Source organism: Melospiza melodia, chromosome 18, assembly GCF_035770615.1.
Source record: "Melospiza melodia melodia isolate bMelMel2 chromosome 18, bMelMel2.pri, whole genome shotgun sequence".
NCBI lineage: Eukaryota > Metazoa > Chordata > Aves > Passeriformes > Passerellidae > Melospiza > Melospiza melodia.
In genome coordinates, this window is record NC_086211.1 from 9,884,894 (window position 1) to 9,911,926 (window position 27,033).

General features: G+C 38.6%; 1 protein-coding gene across 4 annotated transcripts; it reads left to right on the forward strand.

The window, feature by feature from the left end:
- Nucleotides 1–389: 389 nt before the first annotated feature.
- Nucleotides 390–26,747, forward strand: ZC3H7A (zinc finger CCCH-type containing 7A). 4 transcript variants are annotated; one of them, XM_063171063.1, is made up of 24 exons: nucleotides 433–476; nucleotides 1,444–1,479; nucleotides 5,364–5,467; nucleotides 6,649–6,688; nucleotides 7,452–7,649; nucleotides 8,180–8,338; nucleotides 9,928–10,008; nucleotides 10,095–10,136; nucleotides 10,944–10,971; nucleotides 11,489–11,769; nucleotides 13,399–13,606; nucleotides 14,570–14,634; nucleotides 15,343–15,535; nucleotides 17,179–17,340; nucleotides 17,970–18,166; nucleotides 18,402–18,499; nucleotides 19,468–19,649; nucleotides 20,181–20,257; nucleotides 20,821–20,954; nucleotides 21,348–21,453; nucleotides 21,917–22,025; nucleotides 22,868–23,001; nucleotides 23,336–23,499; nucleotides 24,771–26,747. In XM_063171063.1, exons 3-24 carry the CDS (start codon nucleotides 5,400–5,402, stop codon nucleotides 24,958–24,960), a joined length of 2,916 nt encoding a protein of 971 aa, XP_063027133.1. In that variant the 5' UTR covers nucleotides 433–476; nucleotides 1,444–1,479; nucleotides 5,364–5,399; the 3' UTR covers nucleotides 24,961–26,747. The 4 variants fall into 4 exon arrangements, with proteins under 4 accessions (XP_063027135.1, XP_063027133.1, XP_063027131.1 ...); XM_063171065.1 differs by lacking the exon at nucleotides 1,444–1,479 and having other exon boundaries at nucleotides 390–476; XM_063171061.1 differs by lacking the exon at nucleotides 433–476 and having other exon boundaries at nucleotides 971–1,479.
- Nucleotides 26,748–27,033: the final 286 nt, after the last annotated feature.

Sequence of the window (27,033 nt, forward strand, 5' to 3'; positions counted from 1 at the left end):
CAGGCGGCTTCCGGGAGAGCCAACCAGTGCCTTAAAGGGGCGCAGCGGCTCCGGGTAGTAGCGGCTCCGGGCTCGGTCGTACCGGTGTCTGCACGACCGGCCACACGGCACCTCCCGCACAGGGCCACAAACCGGGCGGGGGGAGTCCGGCCCGCTGAAGGGGAAAGAAAGGAGTGCCGCAGGCAGGCAACCAATCAGCAGCCAAGAGCTTCCCAGCCGCCTCCAATCAGAAGCAGCGCTTCCCAAAACAGTCGTGGCGAGCCAATGGGAAGCCCGCGCCTCTCGCGCTGGGCTCAGGCCGCCCCCGGGCTGTGCCCGCGGCCTCCCGGCAGCAGGGGGCGCGCGGGGGCGGCGGCGCTGCGCGGGCGGCGCGGAGGAGGCGCTGCCGCCGCTCTCGGTGTCGTTATCGCCGTCGCCGCCGTCGCGCCCGTCCCGCCGGCCCCGCCTCCCGCTGCGCTCCCGCGGCCTCACAGCAGGTACGGGCGGGGGGAGGGACAGACACACCGCATCCCGGTGCCTCCGCGGCACCCTCCGCCCGAGGAAGGAGTGCCCAACCGCGGCCGGCCCTGTTGCCGTTCCGCCCCGCTCCGGGCGCGGGGAGCCGGTCCCGCCCGTCCCTTCCCACGCCGCGGGGCCGCCGCTCCCCGCCGAGGCGGAGCCGCTGCTTCGCCGCGCCCCTCCCGCCGGGGGTCGCGTGTCCTCCCGGCCGTGGCCGCTGTCGGTCCCGCCGGAGCCGCGGCCGGGCCGGGCCCCCGGAGGTCTCTCCCCGGCTGCCAGAGCCGAACAAAGGCGGCGGCGGGCGGGCGGGAGCGCTGGGGCGGCACAACCCGCGGGTGGGAGCTCTCCTGTTGCGCCGTGACTGGAACAGACCCCGCGGAGCGCTGACAGCGCCCGGCCGGGCCCGTCCTCTGCCCGCGGCCCCCGGGAGTTGCTGGGCTTTCCGCGCTGACAGGTGCGGGTGACCTCGGCCGTGCCTGGAGTCTGGGCACGGTCCCGGTGCCTCCGGTGTGCCCGGGCAGCCCCGGCAGGCAGCGCTGGAAGTGTTCTGTTACCCAAAGTCAGAATTGTCTTACGGGAAGTGGGAAAGAAACCCCAAACCAACCCCACAACCGAAACCAGCAACGAAACTCGAATATTGTCGATTGTAGTGACCAAAATCGAGTATCAGAGTTTATCTTGGTTTAAGTCCTGTTGATAAATCTGGATTTATTGGTGAGATGCTCTTCCTGCGGTTAGGTTTTTGGATCTGTCCTTTACTGAAGTATCTGAGAGAACTGTAAACCGAAGTCTTCAAGCTCTGCTTCTTAATCTCCTAGGGAAGTGAAATGACTTCACAAAGCGTTTTTGTTCTCTCCTGTTTCTTACATGGATTTTAAAAAAATGTAGTAAAGCCGTGAAAATAAAAAATAAATCTTGAAAACTATCTTATTATTTTGTGGATAGGGAAGAAGTGGGAGGAGATGCAACTAAATACCGAAGGTAAGTAAAGAGTGGGGAATTAAGACGTCTTAATTTACTGCTATATGTTCTGTTTTCTTTTATTCAGATACTTCGTTTTGATTACAGTCAAGTTCACTTTTTAGAACTAAAAGGTGGAACTGCATTATGTCTGTGTGAGGTGGTTTTTTGAGCTGACATAACAGAATTCTGTGATTGTGGCCAGAAGTACGAGATTAAGCAGAGAAGTTTACTTGGGACTATTGAAATGTGTGTTGTGTAATGTGTTTCCTGTTTCTCCCCCAGCATCTTGCATGTTTGAAATGTCTCATAGAACAGCTCAATTATGTGTAAATATGAACATAAACTCTTTTGTGCTTTTGCTGTCTGAGGAACACATTTATTATTTACAGATTGTGTATTAAGGTCTCTATTTTCCCTTCCTTATTTTGGTGCCACTCCAAGTCTGATGAGCAGTTTACAATCTCTGTAAGGCATGCTTTAGTTTGCACTGTTGTTTATTATCTGTAATTATGCTTTTAATCTGTCAGATGACTGACACGGGCAATAAAAGGGCTTTGACAAGTCTGCTTTCTGGCAAGGTTTATTCTGTGTGCTGCATGTCCAGCTGGATCCTTGGCTGGGCTGGAGCTGGGGGTCCTGGAGATGTTTGTGTGGGTGGCATCTCTTGGGGAAGCGATTTGGGTGTAGTGTTGATGCCACTTCTCACTTGGCTCTGTCGAGGCAGAGTTCTGCTTTCCTGTGCCCCTGGGCTGGGAATTACACCTGTGTAGCTTCTGGATCCAAATGCCTGAGTGTATTGTGCTTGTTGCTGCTGTTGGAGGTGCAGGAGGTAGCAGCCGAGATAGGCTTTTGCTTCTAGTGGGTGAGAGGGATTTATATTGCCTGCCTCTTAGTCATATCTTCACTCCTGCTGTTCTGTTTCAGTCTTGCTCTTCTCTTTGCAGCATTCCCTTTATTCTAGGGTTTAACTTCTCTCCTTTGGAGTAGTTTTCCTATATGGAAAGAGTGGTGAACTGTTGTTGGTGTTGTTTTATACACAGGCTTTTGGTTTCACAGATTCTGGCAAAGTTTTGACATATGATGGTGTAGATGATGAGTTCATTTCTGTCAGAGTTGAGGGGGAGAAGGCTGATGCTAGGATACAGAAGGGGTCTCTTCACTTGGTGTGATTTTATTCGCTAATTCAGCTGAACCACTGAGGCTGGTGGAGATCTTTCAACTGCAGTAATGACAAAATTTTCAATGTGTTTGTACTGTATAGAAATTCGAGATTCCTGTCACCCAGTAAATGTGTAAATAGTGAACTCGCTGATACACAGCAGGAACATTTAGACTGTTTCAATGTATGTAAGTTTATCTTTCTTTAAATTCTGTCCCTGCAGAAGGGGAAGGGCCGTTGCTACATAAGTGGGGTTTCATCTTGGGAAGTGGATGGATAACATTAAAAGGCAAGACATGATTGTCATTTGCCTTGTATGTAACTGAGCCTTAACCTGTTTGTGGTTGCTTCAGAGGATATAAGGAAAATTTGGGGGGAAGAGATACTGTTAAAGGTGCTGTCTGAAATTATTTTAAATTCTCTGCAAAATCGTTGAATATTGGGGTAATTTAATTGTCAGAGTATTCTAAGAAAAGATAATTTTTGCCTGAATATCTTGTATGCAGATGAGTAGGGAAAAAATAGAAAACTGCTTTGAATTATAAATTCCAGCACTCACATATGTTCATCATTTGCTAGCTATTCTTATGTATGCAATGCCTGTTTGTAACATTTCCATTAACTTTATTGTTGTGGAGAAATTGGATCTGCACATCCTCAAGTTCAATATATCATTCTTTAATGTTCTGTTGGAGGTGATCAATAACTGCAGGTGTCACTGTGTTGGACTTTTCTTGTGTCATTGCAAGTTGGGGTGGAATACTGGGATTTTTTAAAATTAGTAAAGCATATTTTAATTTTGCCCAGATTGTGGCATATGCAACACTCTTGTGTGGCAAGGTATTAATTGTCAGCTGTTAATTCACAGGACTAAAATGTATTTTTCAGAGCTTACTTTTGAGGGAAAACGTGCTACTATTCTTACTTTCTTTGGTTAGTATGATAATTTCTTATTCTTACAAGATTTTGTTTGAATTTTAAAACCTAATCCATGAGTGAGTAAATAAAAACTATTCAGATGCCAAGTAAAATGTCTTTAGGCATTTACATTTTAATTTCTTCATGGATATGCTGTTATTTATTAAAACCTTTATCATACAGCAAAATCAGAGTATGTATTATTAATTCATGGAAGAAAAAGTGATGCATAAAATGACATGAAAAACAGTTAGTTCCTCTATAGAAAGCTGAGAAATTCCTGTTAGGGAGCTATCAGAACTGTCCATGATACTTATCTAAAAACTGAGTTTTAGTTTCATGCTTTAAAAAAAGCTTGCCCTTTCTGAGGTCACAGTGAGGTGAAATGGGGACCTTGGAGTGCTTCCAATAATTTGTTTAGTGACCTTAAGAAAATTATTCATTTTTATGCTCATTTTAGGAATGTATTACAATAGGAGTAACTTGTAGTACTTGAAGTAGTCTAGACTTCATACATTTGTTTAAGGGGCTTTGAAAAGGTTTGTAAACATTATTAGAGCTGAAGATTCTTCAATTTGTTTCTTTATTCCAAGTCATTCAGAGAAAGCAGGGTATCTTCTGCAGCATGTTTCTGTCCTCAGTTGGGATTTTTTTGGAGTTTGCTGAGGTTAGTTTGTTTCTCATTTTACTTTGTTTTCATTCTTATGCCACTGATGTGAAATGGCAACCTGGCACAAAATACTGGCTTTTTTTAACTTAGTTTCAAAACTAAGAGAATTGTACTGCATGTAGTTCAGGTTTTTTTTTAACTATAAATTCCTACAAAAAGTAATTTTCTTCACAAAACATACACAGTTCCTCTAGCTAAAAGCCTTTTTCTGAACTTGAGCATTTTCAGACTAAAACTTTGTCCTACTGGTAGTTTTTTGGAAAAATAAAGTGTGTTCTTACATGACAATTTGGCAAAACCAAGTACAATTGTGACAGCCTTCAAACAGCCTTATATTCAAGGTTATGCAGATCATTTTAGCTTGTTAAATTTGAGTATTTGTAAATCCAGTCAGTTAAAGACACAAACTGAAAAAAAAAATCAGTGATTGAAACAAATTGAATCAAAATGTCAGGCTGATGATGTGGAATAAATTGAATTGAAATGTCAAGCTGATGTGGAATTACCTTTGAGTAGTTCAGTTTTTCAAGTGAGGTAGGTAGTCTTTGCTACTGGTAAAGTGTGCAAGGTTTTCACCTTGGCTGACTGGTAGATATTCATAAAGCAGCAGTGTTTGCTTCTAATTTCACCTTGGTGCTTGGGGGATGATGAGATGCTGTAGAACCAGACTTCATGGTAGCTTTCTTATCAGTTTGGTTTTTATTAATAAATAGACCAGGGTCTTGAGTTTACTTCCACTTGAACAAGCAAATAAAGGAGGTGTAAAGCTTTTCCAAGGGGACAGTGTGGAACTGCAGCTCAGTTGAGCAGTAATCCCTGAAAAGATGGGCTTGTAGCTTGGTCAGTTACACTGACAGGACTCTGCATCCTCTGGAGGAAGTGAGTGGAAACCAAAGATAAATTAGAAACTGAAAGAAAGGTTTTCTGCAGAAATATTGAATGTTGTGTAACTGGGCACTGATGGGGGGATGTTGGTTGTGACCTGGGGCTTCTCCCTGTGCTGCTCTGGGTGCTTCAGCTGTGTCAGGAGTTTCTGCAGTGCTCTCTGAAGCTTGGTGCAGAATCATCTTTGTACAATGGACTTGATGTGAGAGTGGCTCCTTCTGGGCCAGGTGCACACATTCTAACAGCCATTTCTCTCTGTTCCTTTTTGAGGAGTGGCATATCCCAAAAGTGGATGTTCAGGATAACATGTCCAATGTCTCGGAAGAGAGAAGCACTAGACAACAGGACATTAAGAAAGGACTCCAGTTTATAGAGTATGATTTTGTGGTTTTTATTCTTGTATTTTCATTTACATGTTTATATATATTTCTATGAGATGGATGGCTCTGAGAAAGGCCTTTTGTGTTTTTCCTCGGCATATTTGCTAGCACTAATATGTTAAACAGGGAACAGCTTTAAAGAAAAGACAGCGCTTCTCTTTGTTCCTAAACAGAGCAAATGCAAGGTGAGAGGTTATTCCTTTCCTGCCTTTGAGGAAAAAAATAGCATTTAATCTTTTTTTGTGGGTAGAAAATGTTGGTAGCCTGATAATCCACCTTTAGAAGAACTACACCTAAAACTAGGTTGCTATGGAAACAGATGAGTTTGCTCACCACTACCTAAATGTTTTAACTTTCTGGAGCTAAAATTTAAGCTATTGAGAAATCATTAAGTAATTTTCATTTGGGTCACTGCCAACTTTTTTTTTAGATCCTGGCTATCTTAAAATCATTTTGAAATTTCATACTTGTTCACTGCTCATATATGGCATTCTTAGAAAACAAAAACAAACAAAAAATCAACCGCCAACCAACACAAAACCCAACAAAACTTTCCCCTGCCAAACTCCTGACCATTTAAAAACTGTTTAATAACAGAATCTCAGTTAACCTGTATGTAGAAAGAAAGGATTTCTGCTTTTCTTCCTGGAAATGTAGAAGTAAAGCCCTCCTTTCTGTCCTAGAGAAAATCTCTATTGCATGTCATACAGAAGGACTCTTAAAATTCCTGTTGTGTCATTGGTATGACTTAATTAAAATTGATGTGGGTTTTTGATAGATAATTTGTCATTTTATAGTACTTACTAGAATGTTGCAGTTCTCTCATCTATAAAATGGCTCTGCAGGGGAAAGGAGAGGAAGGATTGCTCTTAAACAAAGAACAGTGATGTCTAAAATTCTCAAAGCATTCAAAACCTTAATACATTTTGAGCATCAGAGTTCAGATTGACCATGTAACTTCAAAAGAAAGTAAGCCATTAGTAATGGGACAGCTCAGTTTTTTAATCAAAACTCATCTACAGCACTTTTCCTCGTTCAGTGCATGCTATGGGCAACATTCAGAGATTTGCCTGTTGCAGAAGCAAGGCTGCTTTTACTAAGAACCAGCATTCCTCAGTGTGATTGTCTTTTAAGCAATATGTATAATAAGTGAAGATTGAAATTTTTTTTTCTAGATCCACTTTGCCCTATCCAGGGACGCAAGAACAATATGAGGTAATGAAATGTCTTTTTAATTTCCAGACTGGTTTTTAAATTGGTCTGTATTATTACAGTTAATCTTGGTTTTAGTCATCATTTAGGTGATGATATAACATGAATGGTAATTTTAAAAGTCTCAAAATTGAAACTGGACAACTACTAACATTATGATACAGGTATTCAGATATTTGTGTGTCCTGAATTTACTCATACAGCAGTTGAGGTGAAGTATTTCTCTGCTGGTATTGTGGATGAATTTGAGGCATTAATTGAGTAAAACAATGTGCTATTCTGAGTAAAGCTCAGAGTAGCAGAGCAAAAGTAAAATAAAAGGACTTCAGTCACAGAAAGCCTCAGAACATATTTTATTTCTGTATGTGCAATGATTTTGCATAATTTTGGCTTGTATTTTCAGACTTGTCTTTTTAGTTCTTTTTCCAGTGGTAGGTGATTTCATTGGATTTGAGAACGTATTAGATAAAAATGCTGCCATTCACATTTTGATGAAAAAACCCCTTTTGCAAAGCAGCTTTTGTGTTCTGCTTTGTCAGTTGCTATGGCTGCTGCTTGCTGAAAGAATATATGAAAAATATGTATACATCTTTGAGATGTTCCTGGAAAAATGTCAGAAGAAAAGCACTAATGTAGACAAAAGTTTTGCATTTCACTCCGATTCCATGGAGTTACAAGTACAAATTTTGTATTTAAAATTTTCCTTGGGAGTGTGGAAGATAAACAAGCAACTGTTGTTGATGAGTTTTTCTTTTCTTTGTTGCAGTTATTTATACGAGATCTTGTTAGAAATCTTTTTCATGAAGGAAATGATGTATATCGAGAAGGTGATTGGAGAGGATCACTGAGTCACTATACAGAGGCTATAAACATAGCTGATTATGCTAATTCAGAAGAAATCCATGTTTCTGATGATGTTTTAGAGAAGCTGCATGTGAACAGGATTGCCTGTTATTCAAATATGGTAAGCTTCTGTTTAAACTGGGATTTCTCCAGAACAGGATGCAAACAGGGTATGAAGACACAAAGTCTAGTGAGTGAAAAGCTTTTGATGGCAGTTTGAAGATTGACACGTTTCAAATCATCTCTTTGGCACATCCTTGAAAAGCTTTTTACATGTGTAATTGAGATATTTTAGTTACTAATACTAGAATTAACATAAAAGAGTCATACTGGGCTTGGAATTTGATGGAATCAAATTTTTATGCATTTACACTGCTGATTGCACTGAGTTGGCTGCTTTTGCTTTCTCTGTGGAACAAGATGGCTCTTGTGAAAGAGTTACATTTTCTTTGTTACTGGGTTTTACGTAATGATGGCACTGCTTGTTTTAGTTGCCTAATTTGGTGATTTAGCAAAATTTACAAATGCACTGTGCAGTGGCCTTGGGGAGTGTTTGATGGTGTTTCAATACCTTTGTCCAATGCAGTTCAAATTCACTATTTCCATGATAATAGTTCTGATTAGTGGCTTTTTTCTTTTTGCTCCTCCTAGGGTTTGCATGAAAAAGTTCTAGAGGACTGTGAGGTAGCATTAAGATTGAATGAAAACAATTTCAGAGCTCTCTATCGCAAAGCCAAAGCTTTGAATGAGCTGGGAAGCTTTAAGAAGGCTTATGATGCTGTAGCAAAATGTTCTCTTGCTGTGCCACAGGTGGGTAAATTGTGTATTGGTGTTTATTTTTAAAGTTTTGAAACATACACTTATTTAAACACCAAGGTTGTTTCTTCTAGTTTGGGGTTTTTTAATGCAATAAAATATTTTTTATTCCTCTAAGCATTATTTTTTTTCTTGTGGAAGTACAGACTGGGGGCAGAGATTACAGTCCCCAAGCTCAGTTTGCAAAAAGCACTAGAACCACTGAATTAATTGTTAAAAATCCTCTATGACCTGAAGAGAACCCCACCATAATTATAATATACATTTATTCTTTTGATAACTGCATTTTAGCTCTCCAAGTGTTTATTAACATTGCTACCAGTGCATTGTTCTCTGTGAATCACTTGCTGTGCCCCCTGACTCTTGGGCTCTGGGTGTGTTAGCAGGCACTGGGTGGTGGAGGAGATGCTCTGTAGACTGAAATGCTGGTCCTGAGGATCTGCTTTCCCTGATTGTTTGTGTGCTTGGGTTGTGGTTTTTTATTTGTTTGGGTTTTTTAGGAGCTGGAGTGCATCAAGTGCATTCCTGCAGGGCTTTAGTTATATCCAAACCCACTTGGGTTCTCTGGGACCCTTCATAATGCAAACTCAAATGCTGTGAGTGAGGATGGTTAAGAGATTTCACTTCAGAAATGCATTTCTGATTTGAACTTACATGCTTATGGAATCTTTACATGCTTTGCTCAGAATAGACTGATCTGATAAAATACTGACTTGCTGCATACTCACCTTGCTGCATCAAAATCACAGGGAGACACTAGACAAAGTGTTGGGCATAGGTTTTGCCTCTTGATAGAGAAGGTTTCAGTTGTCTTTCCAAAAACATAAACAGTTCATCTGAATGTGTAACTTTGGACTTTGGATCCTCACTTCGCGCCTCCAGATCTGAATGTTTTTGCTTAAGGTTAATATGCCTTTATGTAAGTTTTATAAATAGCTTTTTCTAGCTGTAGGACGTGATCTGAATACTAAATCTTAAAATATTTTAAATAGGTAGTTATAACTGTAGGACAGAGGGAAATACAATGACATTTTTAATTCTAGTAGTATGATGCAATGCCTCCTGAAATACAGAGTGCTCATTAAATATTCATCAGTATCATGTACTAGCTCATATGCTAATCAGGAATATGGTTCTCAATTTCTCTAAAAGCAAAACAACAAAATAAACCCCCCTCCCCTTAAGGAACAAATGCCCTCCTCAAATAAACAAACAAAAAATGCCCACCCACAAAAAAGACCCCAAAAACCAAAACAAAAAACACCCAAAAACCCCCAACAAAACACTTATTTGAATTTCTCTGGCTTTGGAAAGCCTTTATATTATTTTAAATTCAGATAAAAGGAAAAGGAGGATACTGTCCGTTTTCTGTCAACATAGTTTTTGCTTGAGGTTAGCTGTATTTTCAGGGGGTAGCTGTCATTTCAGTTATAGGTTTCAGTTCTGTGTTTCTGGAAGAATAAAGCTGCATTTTCAGACATCCTGCATGTAGGGATCTTGCAGAATACAGACTGAGATATAAACAGATGTCTTTGCTTGATGACAGTACATGTAAATTATGAAATTTTATTTATGTCTTTTAGGATGAAAGTGTGATTAAGCTTACTCAAGAACTAGCTCAAAAACTAGGGTTAAAAATAAGGAAAGCATATGTTAGAGCAAAGGTAAGATTTTATTTTAACATTTTATGTTAAGGTTTCCCTCTTTTGATATCAAATTTGTATTTAATGAAAATATCTTTTCTTTGTAGCCACCCTCATCAAATTCAGTTTCTAGTGATGTATCAACTCAGGTAAGGTTTTACATGTTCCAAGTGCAAGCTGCCTGTAAGCTACAGGGAATAATTGTTTCATTATTTCATGATGATAAAGGGACAGTGGTGCAATTGACAGTTTATATGAGAGGCTGTTATTTGGGGATTTGGGGTTCTGTTATGTTCAGTTTTGCTGGACACCTGTGGCAGACTAGGACATAAGATTATTATTGGAGTTATCTTTGTTGAATAAATGTTAGCTAAAAGATTAAATCCAGTGCAATGCATTTATGTACTTTTCATGTCCTGAGGCAAGAATGAAGTTAATTGATTTATTTTTTATTTTTTTTAGTTGACAATTTTCAAAATGAAGGGTACTGGGATAGAATCCCTTTTACTTACATGTATTTATCCAAATTTGATCTTTATTAGCAGCTGAACTTGCATTTATCTTGCTCTTTGTAATGTGTCTGAATAGCAGTAGTGAAGAGGAGTTTATCTTACAGACTTCTTTCACAGGAGTATAGACAATTTAGCTGTAAAGGGATGAGGAAATGAAGGAACAGTTCATTTAAGATACCTTTTAGACTCTTTCATTCCCTAAAGTGTCACTCTCACTTTGGTTGGTTGGTTGCAAATTTTCAGTGATACCACGAGTGGAATTCAGTCTGCAAATGGATGCTTTATCTAAAAAAAAATATTTGAACCTTACATTACATTAGACTTTGTAAATTTGAGATTTTATAAAACCTAAATTTGAGAGGGCTTACATTCTTTGTCTGTAAATATGTATTTGAAAAATTTTAATGGCTCTTTTGGCTGAGAGATATTTTTTCTCATTTACAGAATTCTTCTGTAGAAGATATTGAGTTAGGTGAGTCTTGTGTTACATTACTAATGCTAGGGAGCTAGATATGCCCTACATATCTCATTGTATTAGGAAAATTTGGATGAAAATTCATCTGGTCATTTGAAAGTACTGGGGTAAAGTCTGATCTGTTTATCTCTAAAACTGTATATTTCAGTGGCTGAGCAGATTTCACTTTGGCCTCCTCAACCTGATATGGTTGTAACTGCTCCTGTAGTGATTGTGTCCATAATATCCTCTTTAGCTTGAAAAAATAGGGAGGTGAGAATATGCCAAAGATTGAATAAAGTATCAGGTCCTGTAACCTTTTCTTTCTGTTTTAGCTTGAGTAACAAATAAACATTGAGATGAAGATACACATAATTTGGAAGCTGATAGAAGCTGGAAATATTTAATGTGGTTTTGCTTAAACATTCTTCACATTTCTTCACTCTCTCACCCTCCACTTTGTCAGGGTAAAAGTGATGCAAGAACTTCTCACATCTTACAAAGGTTCCAGTCATTCCCATCTTACCTATTTCAGATTTATCTGACCAGAAACAAGAGGTGGTTTCTGCTGCTTCTTCATCAAACTTTGTTTCTGAAGTGTCCAAAGTGTCACCAGTACCTGTAGCACCTTTACCTCCTGTTATGCCTCTTCAGATGGAAAAGGTTCCTTTGCCTTCTGCAGTGTTGGCAAATGGAGGCAATGTTTCTTTCCCTATGCCAGAAGCATGTTTAGATTGTGGAGATGGAGATATAATTATTGGAGAAGAACTTGATGAGTTACTTGATTCTGTGCCTGATCCAGATGAAAGTGTAATGGTAAGACTTTTTTTTCTTTCTTGAAAGACTCTCTTTAGGAGTGGGATCTCATATTTTTATCAGGTGGGCTGTCTTTGGGCATAGTCAGGTTGATTTTTTTTCAGGTTCAGATTCTTTTAAATGTGGTTGTAAGGATAGGAGGACTACTTCAAAAATACTGTTATGCTACTACCCATGCTACTTAGAAGAAGTACTGTGAAAAGCAAATTGGACATTTGAAGTCTGGGCTAGTGAGGTTTTTTGGGAGGTTTTTTTTGCCAATAAACCCTCTTAGAACATGAACAGTGTGTTTGAATGCTCACCCTCTAGGTGTAGAAACTATGGTTAAACATAAGCAAAAAGCTTTGCAGCAGAGTAGTACTTGGGCTGTGTCCTTCTGGGATGCTCAGTGGTGTCTCTGCAATCAGAACTCGGTCCAGATCCACCACCTGCCTGAGCAGAGACAGACCATTGTGAGCCTGACTTTTTGTGTTTTCAGAAGAGATATTAGAGAAATGCAGTTCTGTGAAGTGTTGTTCCTACTTACACCATTATGCCAGACCTAGAGCAGACTGTGAAGCCTCCAGAGTTTCAGTTTTTAGTCAAAATGAGAGCTCTGATTGATGAGCAGAGATGTCTGAACCTATTACCAAGGTTACTGACTCCCTGCTCTGGCCCTGCCAGTCATTTGGAGTATTTATTTTGTATTGTATTTGTATTGCAGTGTTAAATGAGGCTGTGGCACATTCAGTTCTGCAGTTGTGATTTTAATTCCTCATTCAACTCTGATTTACAGTTGCAAATCTTTAAATCAAAAATGCTCGAGTTTCTGATTTTCTATTTTATGCACTTAATGTTTTAGAAAATGTGTCAGAAATAGAGAATGTAATTATTTTTAAGAGATCCTAGGATGTTTGCCATAGTGAAAGCCAGAAGGAAATGCAGTCTTCCAAGAGAGACTGCAGTCTCATGGAGTGTAGAATTGAGTGAGCTGTACTGAGTGAATTGCAGACTGATAAGTGGGGGAACATGGAGTTTCCCACTGGGCAGACTCTGTGCAGGCCTACTCACTCAACAGCCAGACAAGGAGGGAGCTCCTTGGCATGGCAGGAAGGGAGGGAAAACTCCCCCACTTGGTATGTCCTTAACAGAAATGTACAGAGGGATGTGTTACTTTCCATGGGAGGAAGGAATGTGACCTGGCCTTTGCAGAATGTGTTACCATTTGATTGATCTGAGGACTTACCTCAAAGCCAACCCATACCTTTTTTGCTGTACTACAGTTTGAATTATATCTCTTTATTTAGAAACAAATCCTGTTGATATCAGACTCTTCCTACTCTTTCCTGGTGTCTCTGTTTTTAACATAATTTGGAAATTCAGCCATAATCTGATGGATTGAAAAATCCAGATCTTTTACTAACTTAGTGTCTGGTAACTGAACCCTTACATGTTTGCTCAGTGGATAATGCCTTGCAGCTGGGGCATTGTTTGGGGCTCTGTGCAGGACTGTGGTGTACCTGTCTGATGTTTTTCAGTAGGTTTACAAAAACTATGCAGAATCGTGACTAAAAGAAATACTGTGGTGGATTATGTTCTTGAGGCCTTTCTTGCTTGGTCTGAACATTCTTTTAAAACTTTTTTTTCCAGCAAACTACAGGAGCCAGAGGACCCATTCCTGCAGGGAGCGTAGCTCCTAGCGTACCTTTCTCTGCCTCTTTGCTGGGGACACTGCCAGTTACTGCAGGATTTGTTCCTTCAGCTTCTCTTTCAGAAATCTTTTCACAGCCTTTGGCTTCATCACTGGAAAACTTCTGTTCGCCATTAAGCACTTTTTCAATCAGTGACCCAAAAAGAGGTAAGAAATGAGTCTTAATATGTAACCTTTAATGATGATGAGAATTGTGCATGAGCCAAGTGATTTTCCTTTTTAACAAATTAATTTTCACAGCTATTTGTTACATTTAACATGTAACATTTGAGCTGTGCTAATAGTTTTTGAGTGTTGGTTATATATAAGAATTCATAAATAAAGCATTTGTTTCCCTGGGGTCTGCATAAGCATGCTCCAAGCTCCCTCTGTGTAGTTTTTCTGTATCCATTATCTAAATTTATTTGTTTTAAGTGAATAAGTTTAAAGAAGAAATACTATTCCCTCAAACTTTTTTTTTTAAACAATGTTACTCTTACTGCTTAAACCATTTGTCATGATTTGGCAATAAAAAGAATTCTAAAAGGGTAATGTAACTGTGTACTCTGAAAAGGTACCAGTATTGCATGCTTGGATTCAAACTGCACAGACTGTAATTATGTAGTGAAATCAGGTATGTGAAATAAGAAGATATAAGTAACAAACTACAAAAGATAAAATACAGTTTTGTCTTTAATTATCAGTGTTACAGGACTATGCTGTCTTCAGAACAAAGCCAGATTTACAAAATAAAATAAAAAGTTAAAGAATCCTCTTACCCCTCTTTCATCTCCTCATTTTTTCATAGTCAGATATTGTTTATCTTGCTGCCCTTTTTGTACTGAACAAGTATATTCATGTTGCTTCAGTATCTGCCTTCAGTATCTGCCAGCACTGCTGGTGGTAACCAGGTGTATATTTTGAAAATAATTGCCTAATAACTTTTCAGCCCAGATGTTTACAAGGGGCTTTTACATAATTAAAAAAAAACTTATTGTAGCAAACAAAAAAAAAAGGTTGGTGTTTGTCAAAAAACCCAAACCTCTGATATTTCTCAGGAATGATAAATTATTTTTTGCATGGAATGTTCTTGGGAACTCATTTAATTAAAATATCTTTTTATTTCTTTAGACATCTCAAGTTCAGCTCCTAGAGATGGAACACCAACACTTAACAGCAATAATTCCCCATTGTTTGTACGTATTTTTCATGTTTTTGCTCACACCCTTGGAGGCTTTACACAGATCTGCATTTTTACAGCTGAAGTTTCTATTTCTAGAAAAATAGCACTTCTACCATTAAAAATGGGTTCTGGCTGTGGGAACTTAGGGAATGGTAACAAAAGAAAAAATGTATGGAGGTTGTTTTATGTATGCAGAGTTTGACTGATGTCACAACCATTATTCTGTTTTGAGGAACTTGCTGTAAAATACTGTTGAATTGTAAAATAACTAATATAAAAGACCTGATCTGAGTACCAAGCACTAGGCATCCTGAAGAGCTGTCCTAGTAGAGGAACAGAGCAGATGCCCCTGTGTGTCTGAGGATCTGGCTGTGTCTGCACTGCAGTTGTGCTGCGCGTTTTCAGCCACGCTGCTGGCACTGATTGTGTGGGAAAGGGTGGGATGAAGGATTGAATCCTCAGGAGCCAGGAGGGAGGAGTAATTAGTAATAATTAATAATAATTAGCCTCACAAAGGCTGCTGTTCTGCCTGTACCTGGCTGACTCCTGTTTTATGCTTAGTTTGTGCTGTGTATGTGGCCTGTGTAAAATCTCCATGTCGTTTCTCAGATACGTGTTTGAAGTTCATATTATGGCTATGAAGAAAAATTTCTGTAGGTTAAATTTTAGTTGTAGATAAATACATTCTCTGTATCAAGTAAAATATGCTTTCTTTCAACAGATAAATGGTCCTAGTAGTTTGTTTGGATCTGAAAATTACATGGGAATTGCAGGCCAAACTAGAAATGACTTTTCCAATGTTTTTAGCAGTACAACTGCTAATATACCTGTATCTCCAGCACTGGCAGGAAGGAACCCACTGGAAGGCACACATGAGCTAAGACAGGCCTGCCAGTTATGCTTTGTCAAAAAAGGTAAGGAGCTATTGGACTTGATGGGGTTGATTTATTTTTTTCTTTTAATTTAAAAACATATATTTAAAATATTAGTGCTCCTAATTTAACACTGTTGGCTTCTAAACCATGTTAATCCTGACTTGTTCTTTGCAGATGTAGCACGATCTTATGATTGGTGAAATATTTCAACCACTGTTTTATCTTCTTTCCTCTTGTCTTTATTTCTTGTCCTAATAGATTTCTTGATTTCTAAACCCAGCACAAATCACCCCACGCTTTCCCTGTGTGTAAGGTCATTCACATTCTGTATCCCCTTTCCTCCCAAACCCCAGGGTACTGTGAAGAATGACACCTTTGCTCAAGACTAAATAAAACTTGCAATATTCTCTCTGATTGGCCATGGGGAATTGAACTGCAGTTCAAAGTACCTGGTAACCTTCACATCCCATCTGTTTTATTGTTCTTTCAAACTAATTCTAAATCATAATCATGAGGCTTCCAAACCTTAGTAATAATTAACTCCACTGTATTGACTTAAAGGAGCTTAACCAGTATTGGTCATTAATATAACTAATCTTTTAGGCCTGAGCTGTTGCTGTTAAACAGAGCCATGTTTTAAAGGCAATAGCTTCTATTAAAACTAATCTTAAAAATAAGCATTGTGTTTGAAATTACAGGTATCCTTGATATCAATATGCTAATAAAGAATTGTATTGAGATCTTTAGGGGGATGACTTTTGTACCCTTAAGAATTTCCATACTAGTTTAAAATTATTTTTACTAGAAAAATCCACAAATGACATTTGAAAAACCATAGAACATGTTCTGCTAAAGCTGGAGCTATAACATATTGGTGAGAATACTTAGCATGTTCCTAGCTTCACTTTTTGTGTCAATGCATCTGCTTCCTCCGTTTCTTTCCATCTCTATCAAAGCTTTTAAGTCTCTTGAAATTACACTGTTCCATCATCTTCTTGTGCAGAGAAAACTGGGTCATGCTCTTGTTTTTCAGTCTCATGAATAGCAGAATTCACTGAGCCTTGCTCATCTTCAGATGCTCTTCCTGATGTCTTCATTTAGTACCATCCTAAAGAGAGAGTTTGAAGCTAGGTGTATTTTTAGTTCCAAAATCACAAAGTTCTGGGATTGGCATTTATCTGTTTGGCACATGTGAACTTCCTACCAAGTGTGTTTTGTCCCTGAGCGTAGTACCTCTCCTAATAAAATAAACGTTGAAGGTTAAGAGAGCCATTTACTGATGACTGGAATTCACCTGCCTTGACTTACTATACATAAGCAATTTAAGTTTTAAACAACTTTTATTGGAATGGATACTTTGTAATTTGAAAAAATGCAGCAATTTGCTGACCCCAAGAAACATTGAGGTTGTATCACAACATCCCTCCCCAAATATAAAATAACTTGTGGGTTTTTTCTTGCTGAGACTGCCTTTTGTAAGTATTTGTTGTTTTTTTTTTTTCTATTTTGCTCAACATGGTGGTTAATGACTTTTGGTTCTTCAGAGCTGCTGCTGCAAGTAGGAATTCAATACAATGTGTTTGTTTACTTTGCTTTTGGGCTTCTGTGCCAGTGTGTGTATGGACATGTTCATGTTTGATGCAATTTATGCCAATAGAAGCAATTTTCTGTGGTTGTTTCAGGTCCTAAATTATTGGATTATGCTTACCATCCAAATTTAGAACATAAATGTAAGAAGGATATTTTAATTGGCAGAATAAAAAACTCCGAAGATAAATCATGGAAAAAAATACGTCCAAGACCAACAAAGACACAGTATGTGGGGCCGTATCATATATGTAAAGGTAGGTGTTACAGAGGGAACCTGGTAATGCCTGTGCTCAAAGTAATACAATTTAGCTTTTCCATAGTGAAGTATAGAAGGAATTTTTATTTATGTTTATGGGAGGTGGAGAAGGAAGTTCTGGGTTGTTTATAATTTCAAAGGGTGTAAGGAGAGCAATGTCTTGACCACTAATATGATTATTCAGAGGACAGGCAGTCTACTTCTATACTGTTCTCCATCAGGAATAATTTTGCTTTTGAGTGTTGGGTGATTAAACACAGCAAAAAAGAAGCATTTTTGTTAGACTTTTGCAATGTGAACTTCTAATTAGGATGTGAGCAAGATGACTTGTGGGTTAATGAGCAGCTTTATTTGAGCAGAGGGTATTCTTGGTTCTTGGCATCATTGCCCTAGATTAGTGCAGGATAATTGATAGAGGTGTGCATTAGCTGTTTTGATGAGTTTTACATTTTCACCAAGTCATTCAGCATAATATTTTAGTTCTGTTAGATTTAAGTGACAAATCTACAGCAGCTTTCTGTAACTTCTTTATTAAAAGTATTTGAAACTGATATAATGGAAGTTTTAAGATGAATTTCCAAGAAAAGCTGTGTAAAAGCAGTGCTCTGTTTGATGCTGTCCTTTGAGATGTGGCTGCTGAGGAGGAGTGCAGGTACCCAGGGCACTGCACCTTTGCCTACTGCCAGGAGGAGATCGATGTGTGGACGCTGGAGCGCAAGGGAGCCTTCAGCAGAGAAGCTCTGTTTGGAGGACCTGGGAAGATCAACTTGACTGTGTCCCAACTTCTTCAAGAATACCACGGATTATTTATGTTTCTTTGTGAGGTGCTGCTTTATTTCTCGTAACGCAATAAAAATGGTAATAGATAATTAAAATATGTGGAAAGAAATGCTTTGGTTCGTGCATGATTGTTTTGTAACTTTTGGAGCAGATTTCAGTAATTATCTGGCTGCCTTTATATTAGAGACTAAATGAAGTATCTGTTAAAATCTTTAGTGTAAGGTATATTGTTAATTTTCTACAATATATACCATAAAATTACTTGTTTTTCTATTCCAGAAATGTTTTGATCACAAGCCCAGAATAATAAGCAAAAGGAACAAAGATAACTCATCTTCTTGTTCTCACCCTGCTATGCATGACTTTGAAGATAACAAGTATGTTTGAAATATCATCTCTATAAGTTGCAATTTAAAAGCAAGGGCAGTTTTTAATACTGATTTTGATTTCTTACCTGTTGGTCAACTTTCCTGCTAACCCTTACACTTTGGCAGTATAGGCAAGACAGACTTAAAGAGCAAGGTTTGACAAATATAAGCAAGTTAAAGTGAGCTATTTCTTTATCAGTCATTCAAAATTAGTGGTGTCTGCCCTCATCTTTGAATATTATGGGATTTGGTGTCAGGTTGTTTATAGCTTATCTACCTGGTGAGCTGTATTGCTCTAAATAGATGTGTAATGTTAAATTAAAACAGGAAAGTTGCTCTTTCTTTGATACATTTTGCTAATTTTGCTGTAGTTTTAACTCAGGCTTACCTTAATTACAGTGTATAAAATACTTGATAAAAAAGTGAGAGGAGTGTTTTTAATTGCTCTTGGAAAGTTTAAAACGTTTTATTGTTGTAATGATATAAATTAAGTTTTGGAGAATTAAGAGACTTTTGTCATTGTATGATGTAAGAGTCAGTAGGAACATTGGAATTGCTTTGTTTGTATTGCAGTTCCCTGTATTGAGGAAGCACTGCTGCTGCAAGAGCTAGGCTGTTACTGTTCTGCATCACCTCTTCCTTAAATGGTGCTCTGTAAATATTCCTTTATAGTACATGGGTTAGTAATTAGATTAGGCTATATACTTGAAAGTGGGCACGACCTGCTTTCCTTCTTGGAAACCAGTGATCCAGCTGGATTGAATTCAGTAATGCTTTGCAGAAGAGGGACTCTGGGTTCCCAGCACTGTTTGGTGCTGTTTAGTGTGTTTACTCAGCCTCGAAACAATGCTTAGGTGTGACTTCCTTCTGGGAACTTTGCTTTCTGATTTCAAGTAAAAAGTGTTTAATGGATATTTGAACAAGCTGTGGTGAAGGATGGTTATTTTAAAGAATATCTAAAACTGTTTTCAAATCAGGTGCCTTGTCCACATTTTGCGAGAGACTATGGTGAAGTATTCCAAAATCCGCCCCTTCCAAGTTCGGTGTCAGCTTGACCTGTGCAGACATGAGGTGAACTATGGCTGCTTACGAGAGGATAAATGCTTTTATGCTCACAGTCTGGTAGAGCTTAAAGTCTGGATAATGCAAAAGGAATCAGGTATGTTTAGTAAAATGCTCATTTTGCTCTTCATTGTATTGCTACCCCTTCCTTTTGTTGACTCCCTCTGAAATTAGCAGCTTGGGATCAGTGCAGGGAGCAAGCAGGAGCAACCTGGTGCCTCTCAGCTTGCATTTGGGAGAGGTACAAACAGTGTAGGTTTTATAATTACATTGGCATTAGAGCTCTAGTACATTACATTTAAGTACTGAAAGATGCACCTTAACTTATATGAGCAGTCTGTAATTTAAAAACCTTGTATGCTTTCCATTGGGATGATACAGCCAACATTTCTGGTTTGGATGCCCTCACAGAGTTCTTAAATGTGTATGTGTGTGTGTATGGACATAACATCATATCTGTGATGTAAGGGCATAGCACGTATATCACACACGTGTGAACACTTACACAATACACAAAAAGAAAAATGGATCAAAGATTTGGGGCTTCAGTAGCATTCCAGTTTGAGCCTGTCTGTAAGGCTGCAGCAGTCATAAGTACTTTTCAAAGACTGTTTCCCTTCCTTTACAGGTATTTCACATGATACTATAGTTCAAGAATCAAAGAAGTACTGGCACAACATGGAAGCTAGTGCACATGGATCACAGGTATTTTCAGTTTTCCATTCAACTAATTTTGCAGTGACTGTGGTAGTAATACTTTTTTTAATGTGTGTATATAATGTAGGTTATTATAGAAATTACTTTTTTAATGATTTCCAAATAATCTGTTTCAGTATAGGCTTTCTTCAGCTTGCTCACTTGGACTAAAATGCCTGCTTTGTTGCTGTGCATCTCCTTTTTTACTTTGCTTGTTCTGTCCCAGGTGGAACATAAAATGTAAATATAAGTTCAAAGTCAGCTGCTCCAGGGCAATTAATTATCTTTTCAATATGTAGCACTTTTATGTGTTTAGTTGGTACACATTATCACAACTTTAGGGTACATATACCTAAGTCAGAAATAAGTTCAATGAAAAAATGGGTTTGTTTAGAAATGTCTAGTTTGAAATGACAAGCTGAGCTATTACAAGATATGCAGTGTATATCTGCTTCCCAACATGTGTTGGAATCTCTGCCATAGGGGGTAATTAACAATTATGTATGATATCTTTGCAGATAAAAAAATACATTTTATTGTTGTTGGTTTTTTTTTTTGTTTTTTTGCTTAAGATTCTTGGGAACCAAATGAAATATGGATCACTTAATTTGAAGATGAAGTTTGTTTGTGGGCAGTGCTGGAGAAATGGTCAAGTTAGTGAGCCAGACAGAAACAAAAAATACTGTAGTGCAAAGGCAAGACACCCGTAAGTAAGATCAGTGAAAGTTCTACTGTTTAGTCTGCCATTTAAAACCACTTCTGGGAAGCTGTTGCTTCTTAGGAAAGAGTCATACAAGGAATTAAAAACCCCCAAACATAGTGATGTAAAACAGAGTTATCTCTTCTGTGGTATGCTAATAATTGGTACTGAGAGAACACTTTGATGGCTACCAAAGTGTTTGTGTTTTGGTTTTGGAGGGGTTCTTTTTGTATTAAGAGTTTTGGTCAATGTTCTGTAGAACTTCATTAAATCTTAAATACATGGTGAAAGCTTCAAAAATAAACTGTCTGAGCTTTCCTGGTTGTGCTTTTGTGCAGAAATTGTGTTGGCTTTTTTTTTTAATAGTATTTTCTTTGATTGAATGCTTGTGGTTTCCAGATGGAGCAAGGATCGCCGTGTGGTGCTGGTGATGTCTAATGAACGGAAGAAGTGGATGACCATTCGTCCTCTGCCTGCAAAGAAACAAGTGCCTCTGCAGTTTGATGTATGTTAACTTAAAACTAATGTTTTGGTTAAGAAAATAGATAATAATCACTGGAAAATGCTGGCAATTGGGCTGGTTTCATCAGTTCTGTAGAAATTCCCATGGGAGTTGGTAGGAAAATGTTCATAGTGTTCCTACAATGTTCAGCCTTAGGAAAGCACTGATCTCATGTTACTACTGAAGTCCTTACTTGTCAGTTGAAGAAAATAATTCTGAAATTATTTATACATATCTGGGGTCTTCTAGTGTGGTAGGAGGCAAAAAGCACTCATAGTACTTGCTTCCAGCAGTTCTCTTTTTCTAACTATAAACGAGGCTTTTTGTAAAATAAACATTTTATTTTTCACATTATATCAATGTTTGGGAGGGGAAACACTATCCAAGACTGAAAAAAAATACAAAAATTCTACTAGCATCCATTCTGCTTTATATTCTTAAGGATTTCTTTAAATTCATGTTCCAGTTGTGCAATCATATTGCTTCAGGCAAGAAATGTCAGTATGATGGAAACTGCTCATTTGCTCACAGTCCTGAGGAGAGAGAGATGTGGACCTATATGAAGGAGAACAGCAGTAAGTAGAAGACTAAATATAACATGCTGCAAATCCAACTGTTCTTTTCCTTTTTGTACTTAATTGCTTTTTAATCTAATTTCTTTCATTATCTCTTTTAGTAAATCTTGCAGGTGCCCTTGTCTTTGAAATTAAATAAACCCAGACCAGGCATTCAAAAATAGTATTAAATAAAAATAGCTGTGTTGTGTATTCACTGTTTGATGGGTTTTCTAACAACAAAGTAGCCTGTGTTGTTGTTTTAGGTGTCTTAGAAATATTGGTCCTTGCAGCAATATCAGTTGGTGTTTGTATTGCCATGTGCACACACATGGATTCATGGAATTACATATGGGGGAAACTATTTGCAGAACAATCCCCCCAGTGTATTTACTGGGAATTGCCATTCCCTTTTTGTGGCTGACTTTACTATCCCATCAGTGTTACTAGGGAGAAAGCATCAAAAATCAGAAGTAATAAATGACATAAATTGTCAGATCATGATCTGCAAGAAAGCAAGCTAAATTTACCAAAAGCTGTAGCACACATGGGATTATTCTTTGAAATTCAGTATTGATATGCAGCAGCAGAGTTGCTGTCTGTACTTTGGGTACCCATTCAGAAACCTGTAATCTCCTGCTGTCCCCTCAAGAGACACAGAGGGCTTTTGGTAAGGAGCCAGAGATGCCTCTTCCCCTGCTCTTAATCTCTGAACTGTGTAACTGTCAACATTTGTTTCCTTCCCTTTTTGTTCTTAGAATAGGTGGGGATTGAATTATGCTCACAAACTCAGTCGTTTATCTAGTGTTCTCAAACTCTTGCCTTAATTGCTAATTACTTATTTTAGCTTCTGCTCTCATTAGTTCAAGACTTGGAGCAGTTGTATGACATATGGCTAAAAACTCAAAAACCAGAAAAAGGAGATGATACAGCTGCTCAGGCAAGCAGAGAAAATGGGAAGCAAATTCATATGCCAACTGACTATGCTGAAGTTACAGTAAGTAATCATGGGTATAATTCAAATCCAAGCATGTGGGGGTTTGTTGGGCTTTTTCTTTTTCCAGTCAGTAACTAAGGTTGTTTCCCTTATTTCCTTGGTGCTTCCTTAGACCATAGATAACTACACTAAATGTAACTGACACTGTGCATCAGCTCTTCTAAAGGCAGTGGAGATTATAAACTTTAGGTGATTGTTTAAATAATTGTGTCTGTTTAGGTAAACAATATCCTGCTGGCCAACAAAAAGAAAACATTCAAAATGTATTAGGAGAAGTTCTGTCCTTACAGCATTGAATTTGCAATGTTTTGTTTTCAAATTCCTTGTAAAACAGGTGGATTTTCACTGTTGGATGTGTGGGAAGAACTGTAATAGTGAGAAGCAATGGCAGGGTCACATTGCTTCAGAAAAGCATAAGGAGAAGGTTTTCCACACTGAGGATGATCAGAACTGCTGGCAGTATCGCTTTCCAACTGGATATTTTAGCATTTGTGATAGGTATGTAAGATGGCAAAAATACTGAGAAATTACAGTTCATAGTTTAAATAATTAAGGCAGTTACTAGTTCTGACAAAGTTTCTAGTATTTCTTGATTTGCATACATCTTTCAACAAGGGATTAAGTAATTAACAGTATTTCAACATGATAGAACTCAGGGAGTGACAAGGTGCCTAATTTTGGAACAAAATTAACTGCCTGTGTGATGTTAATGGGTGGTAGCAAGTTCATTGCAGCTGTGTGAAGTGAATATTGTTGGTATTATTACAAGTTTCCTTAGGCATCTGTGTATTAATTAGAGCCCAACAACAGTGCCTAGCTGGACAGTGATACTGGAGCTTTAAGGCAAGTAGAAATAATGTTAGCATCAAACCAAATTTGTTAAAATTGTTTGTCACTAGAAATTATTTATGAATAGGTGGAAGAGGACTTCCAAGATCGGTTGTATTTTTCCAGAACTGGTTGTATTGCTACTCCCTTTAATTCTTCAGTGCAGCCTGTTTTACCTGACTTCATTAGATGTTTTTTGTAAATCTGTTTGTAAATATTTTGTAAATTCCTTCCACTGTCGGAGTCCTTTTGGAAGGCTAAAAACTTTTGAATCAAGAATTCTGGAGTTTAAGGTTCAGTTTGCTGGTACAGATGCCTTTGTTATTCCATTTTCAGTTGAAGATTTTGAGTGTCTTGTATATCTTGAGAAACTGCATAGCAGAGAAAACAAGTTATTTTTTATTTGCAGTCTTTGCATGGAAACTTACATGTCCCTTTACTAAATTTTTAAGTAGCATTCTAAATGTATTTGCTTTGAACGTAACAGACCTTGGATATGCAGCATAAAGTGAATACAAACTGGCATGTTAAGGTGCTCTGAATATTCTAACCTCAAATTTAGTTAACAAGGGTAATTAATTAGTTGGATTTTTTTAAACAATAGTCGTTCTTTAGTAAGTTAAATGATGAGGTATTCATTAACATGATGAACTTGATGATTTCAAGCATTAAGTGTCTCAATCTAAGTAGGAACATGAAGAATAGAAAGAAAAGAGCCATCTGTTACTCTCTGTATATATTTGTCAGCTGGGAAACAAAAATACAACCAAATGCTAAACAGAGTTAGTGTCATCTAACTTTTAAAAGTATATATGCTTCCATTTTTTTTTTTTTGGTCCTTCCTATGCAGTTTATTTGAAAAACTTGACCTGAAGAAAAGATAGACACAGTAGAGATCATGGTAGTTCTGTGAAAACACTGTTCAAAATCTGTCTTAACAGATATATGGCTGGTACTTGCACTGAAGGAAACAACTGTAAATTTGCCCATGGAAATGCTGAACTCCGTGAGTGGGAAGAACGAAGACAAGTTTTAAGAATGAAACTCAGCAAAGCAAGAAAAGACCACTTGATTGCTCCCAGTGATAATGACTTTGGAAAATATAGTTTTTTGTTTAAAGATTTAAACTAATACTGAGATGACACATACATGTTATCAGCTGGAAGCATAAACCAGAAAATTTGACAATAATCAAAAGCATGTGACAGAAAAGCTGCAGGTTTTCTGCTTTTATTGGCATACATTGTTCCTCCTGAACAGCAAAGTATGGTAGATTTAGGGGGATGGAGCAGACCTGTCTATGCTCTCATGAAACAGAGTGGTGATTAAAAAAATCTGAAGTATTATGTGCTTACTCACCTCCTGTTGGACAGAAAGTTAGGAAATAGAAGGGGGAAGAGTGGTTATAATATCTAGGAAGCCCCCTAGTCTCAGACCTTCAGTTGAAAAACTTCAAGGTATCAAGGTATTGCAAAAGAGAGTGTTAGTGGGCTAAGAAAATGATGGATGAAAATTCTTCAGATCTTTTAATGGAGAGGATTTGTTTAAAACAAAGTTTGCTACTTATCTATATGTAGGTTGCTAAAAATGATTTTCTTATTAAAGATTTTAAACAAAATAACCATTTAACTACAATATACGTTGAATGGGTATTTTTTCTCTATTTGTATGTTTCAATATAATTTACTGAAAAAGGATCTTGAGAGGAAAAAAGTATTAATTTTTGAAATGAAGTAGTTAAAATTCTGTTTCTTGGTCTTTGCTGTTTAAATGATGATTTTGAAAGATTACACTTGTATGTCAGTATTGTGTATTATTGTATGGACTAATGTTGCCTGTAATAAAGAGAACTTTACACAAAGCTGTTTTCTGCATGTAGCCTCTCAGGATTGAGATTTTGTAAAAACAATGATTTGCCAGTTAGCAAAAGCTTGAGCACCTGTAGCTAAACATTCACTGAGTTGGTATTTGTGTCGCTAGTGGCTCGTTTGCAGTTCTGTATTGTCATTAGCTCATGGCATCGCTGAAGTAACAGAAATGGCCAGTAAGTTGTGATATGGGCAAGCAGTTTGGAGCTACGTCGTGCTGGGACACGTTTTCAGCCTTGGACATGGACATGAACACATGAACCACTGCCTCAGCTGCACGGTGGATGGTGCTTCCCATTGCCTTTCCTGCAGAGCACAGGAAATGGAAAACAAGTTGCAGGCTGAGGTAACTCCTGACTGCTGAGCCTTTGGGCTTTCCAGTCCCTGGAGCTTCTGTTGTGTTTTGGCTTCTCTGCAGATCCTGCTTTCTGCTTTCTTTGGGTTTACTTATTTCCTTTTTTTTTTCCCCAACTAAGTTTCTTTCGGCCATTCATTCAAAATAACTAAAACTAGGTTTCTTCCCTTCCTTCTCCTCCCCCCCCAGGTTACTTTTCTCTGTTCCTTACATAATTAGAAGAGCTTTAACAATGACCTCAGTAGTTTGAATGTAGTCATTGGGCATATATTGGCTGTGTAAAGTGTTGAACCAAAGTTCAGTGATAACCCATACATGACATGGATGCTGTCTCCCTTTCACTTCACAAAAGCACAACAACTTTGAAACCAACCCCTTGTGTGCTTCAGCCTTAGCTTGGGGCTCTTGCGAAGTGACTGCTCCTCCCAGGCTGGGTTCGGGACACTGGAGTAGGACACGAGCTTGGTGCTGGAAATGCCACCTGCTGCAGTGCTGATTTTTTACATTGTTTGTAATAAAGTGACTGTGAGACAGAGTACTGTGGACACTGTTATTTGTGTGACAAAACCTGATTGTATCGTGTGCCTTTCTGAATTGTTTTCTCAATTTTATGCTTTCATTGTTTAATGTAAATGCTCTGTAAATCATTGGAAGTAATTCTAGACAAAACTAAACATGACATCCTTGTTCTCTAAGGCCGGTGTGAAATCTTTCCTGCTGCGGGGGGGGCTGTTGGGGAATAGCTGCTGGGGGGTCGGGGATTATCCACGGGCTGATCCCGGCCGGGGGCCTGGCAACGGTGCCGATTTCGAGAGCAGGAAGCGAGCACGGCAATCACCGTCCCGTTCCTCCCGCTGCCGAGCGCAGGAGGCGAGCACAGCAATCCCCGTCCCGCTTTTCCCGGCGCCGCGAGCAGGACCTGGAGCGCCGGGCGGGCTGTGCGCCTGCTCGGGCGGGCGGACGTGGCGGCGGCGGGTTGGC

What these genes read in the sequence shown, in the direction of transcription:
- ZC3H7A (XM_063171065.1), top strand. Translation starts at nt 5,400, where the DNA reads ATGTCCAATGTCTCGGAAGAGAGAAGCACTAGACAACAGGACATTAAG. An exon ending in GTTATGCTTTGTCAAAAAAG is followed by an intron (nt 15,536 to 17,178) that starts GTAAGGAGCTAT and finishes TGGTTGTTTCAG; the next exon opens with GTCCTAAATTATTGGATTAT. An exon ending in AGTGCAAAGGCAAGACACCC is followed by an intron (nt 20,955 to 21,347) that starts GTAAGTAAGATC and finishes TGTGGTTTCCAG; the next exon opens with ATGGAGCAAGGATCGCCGTG.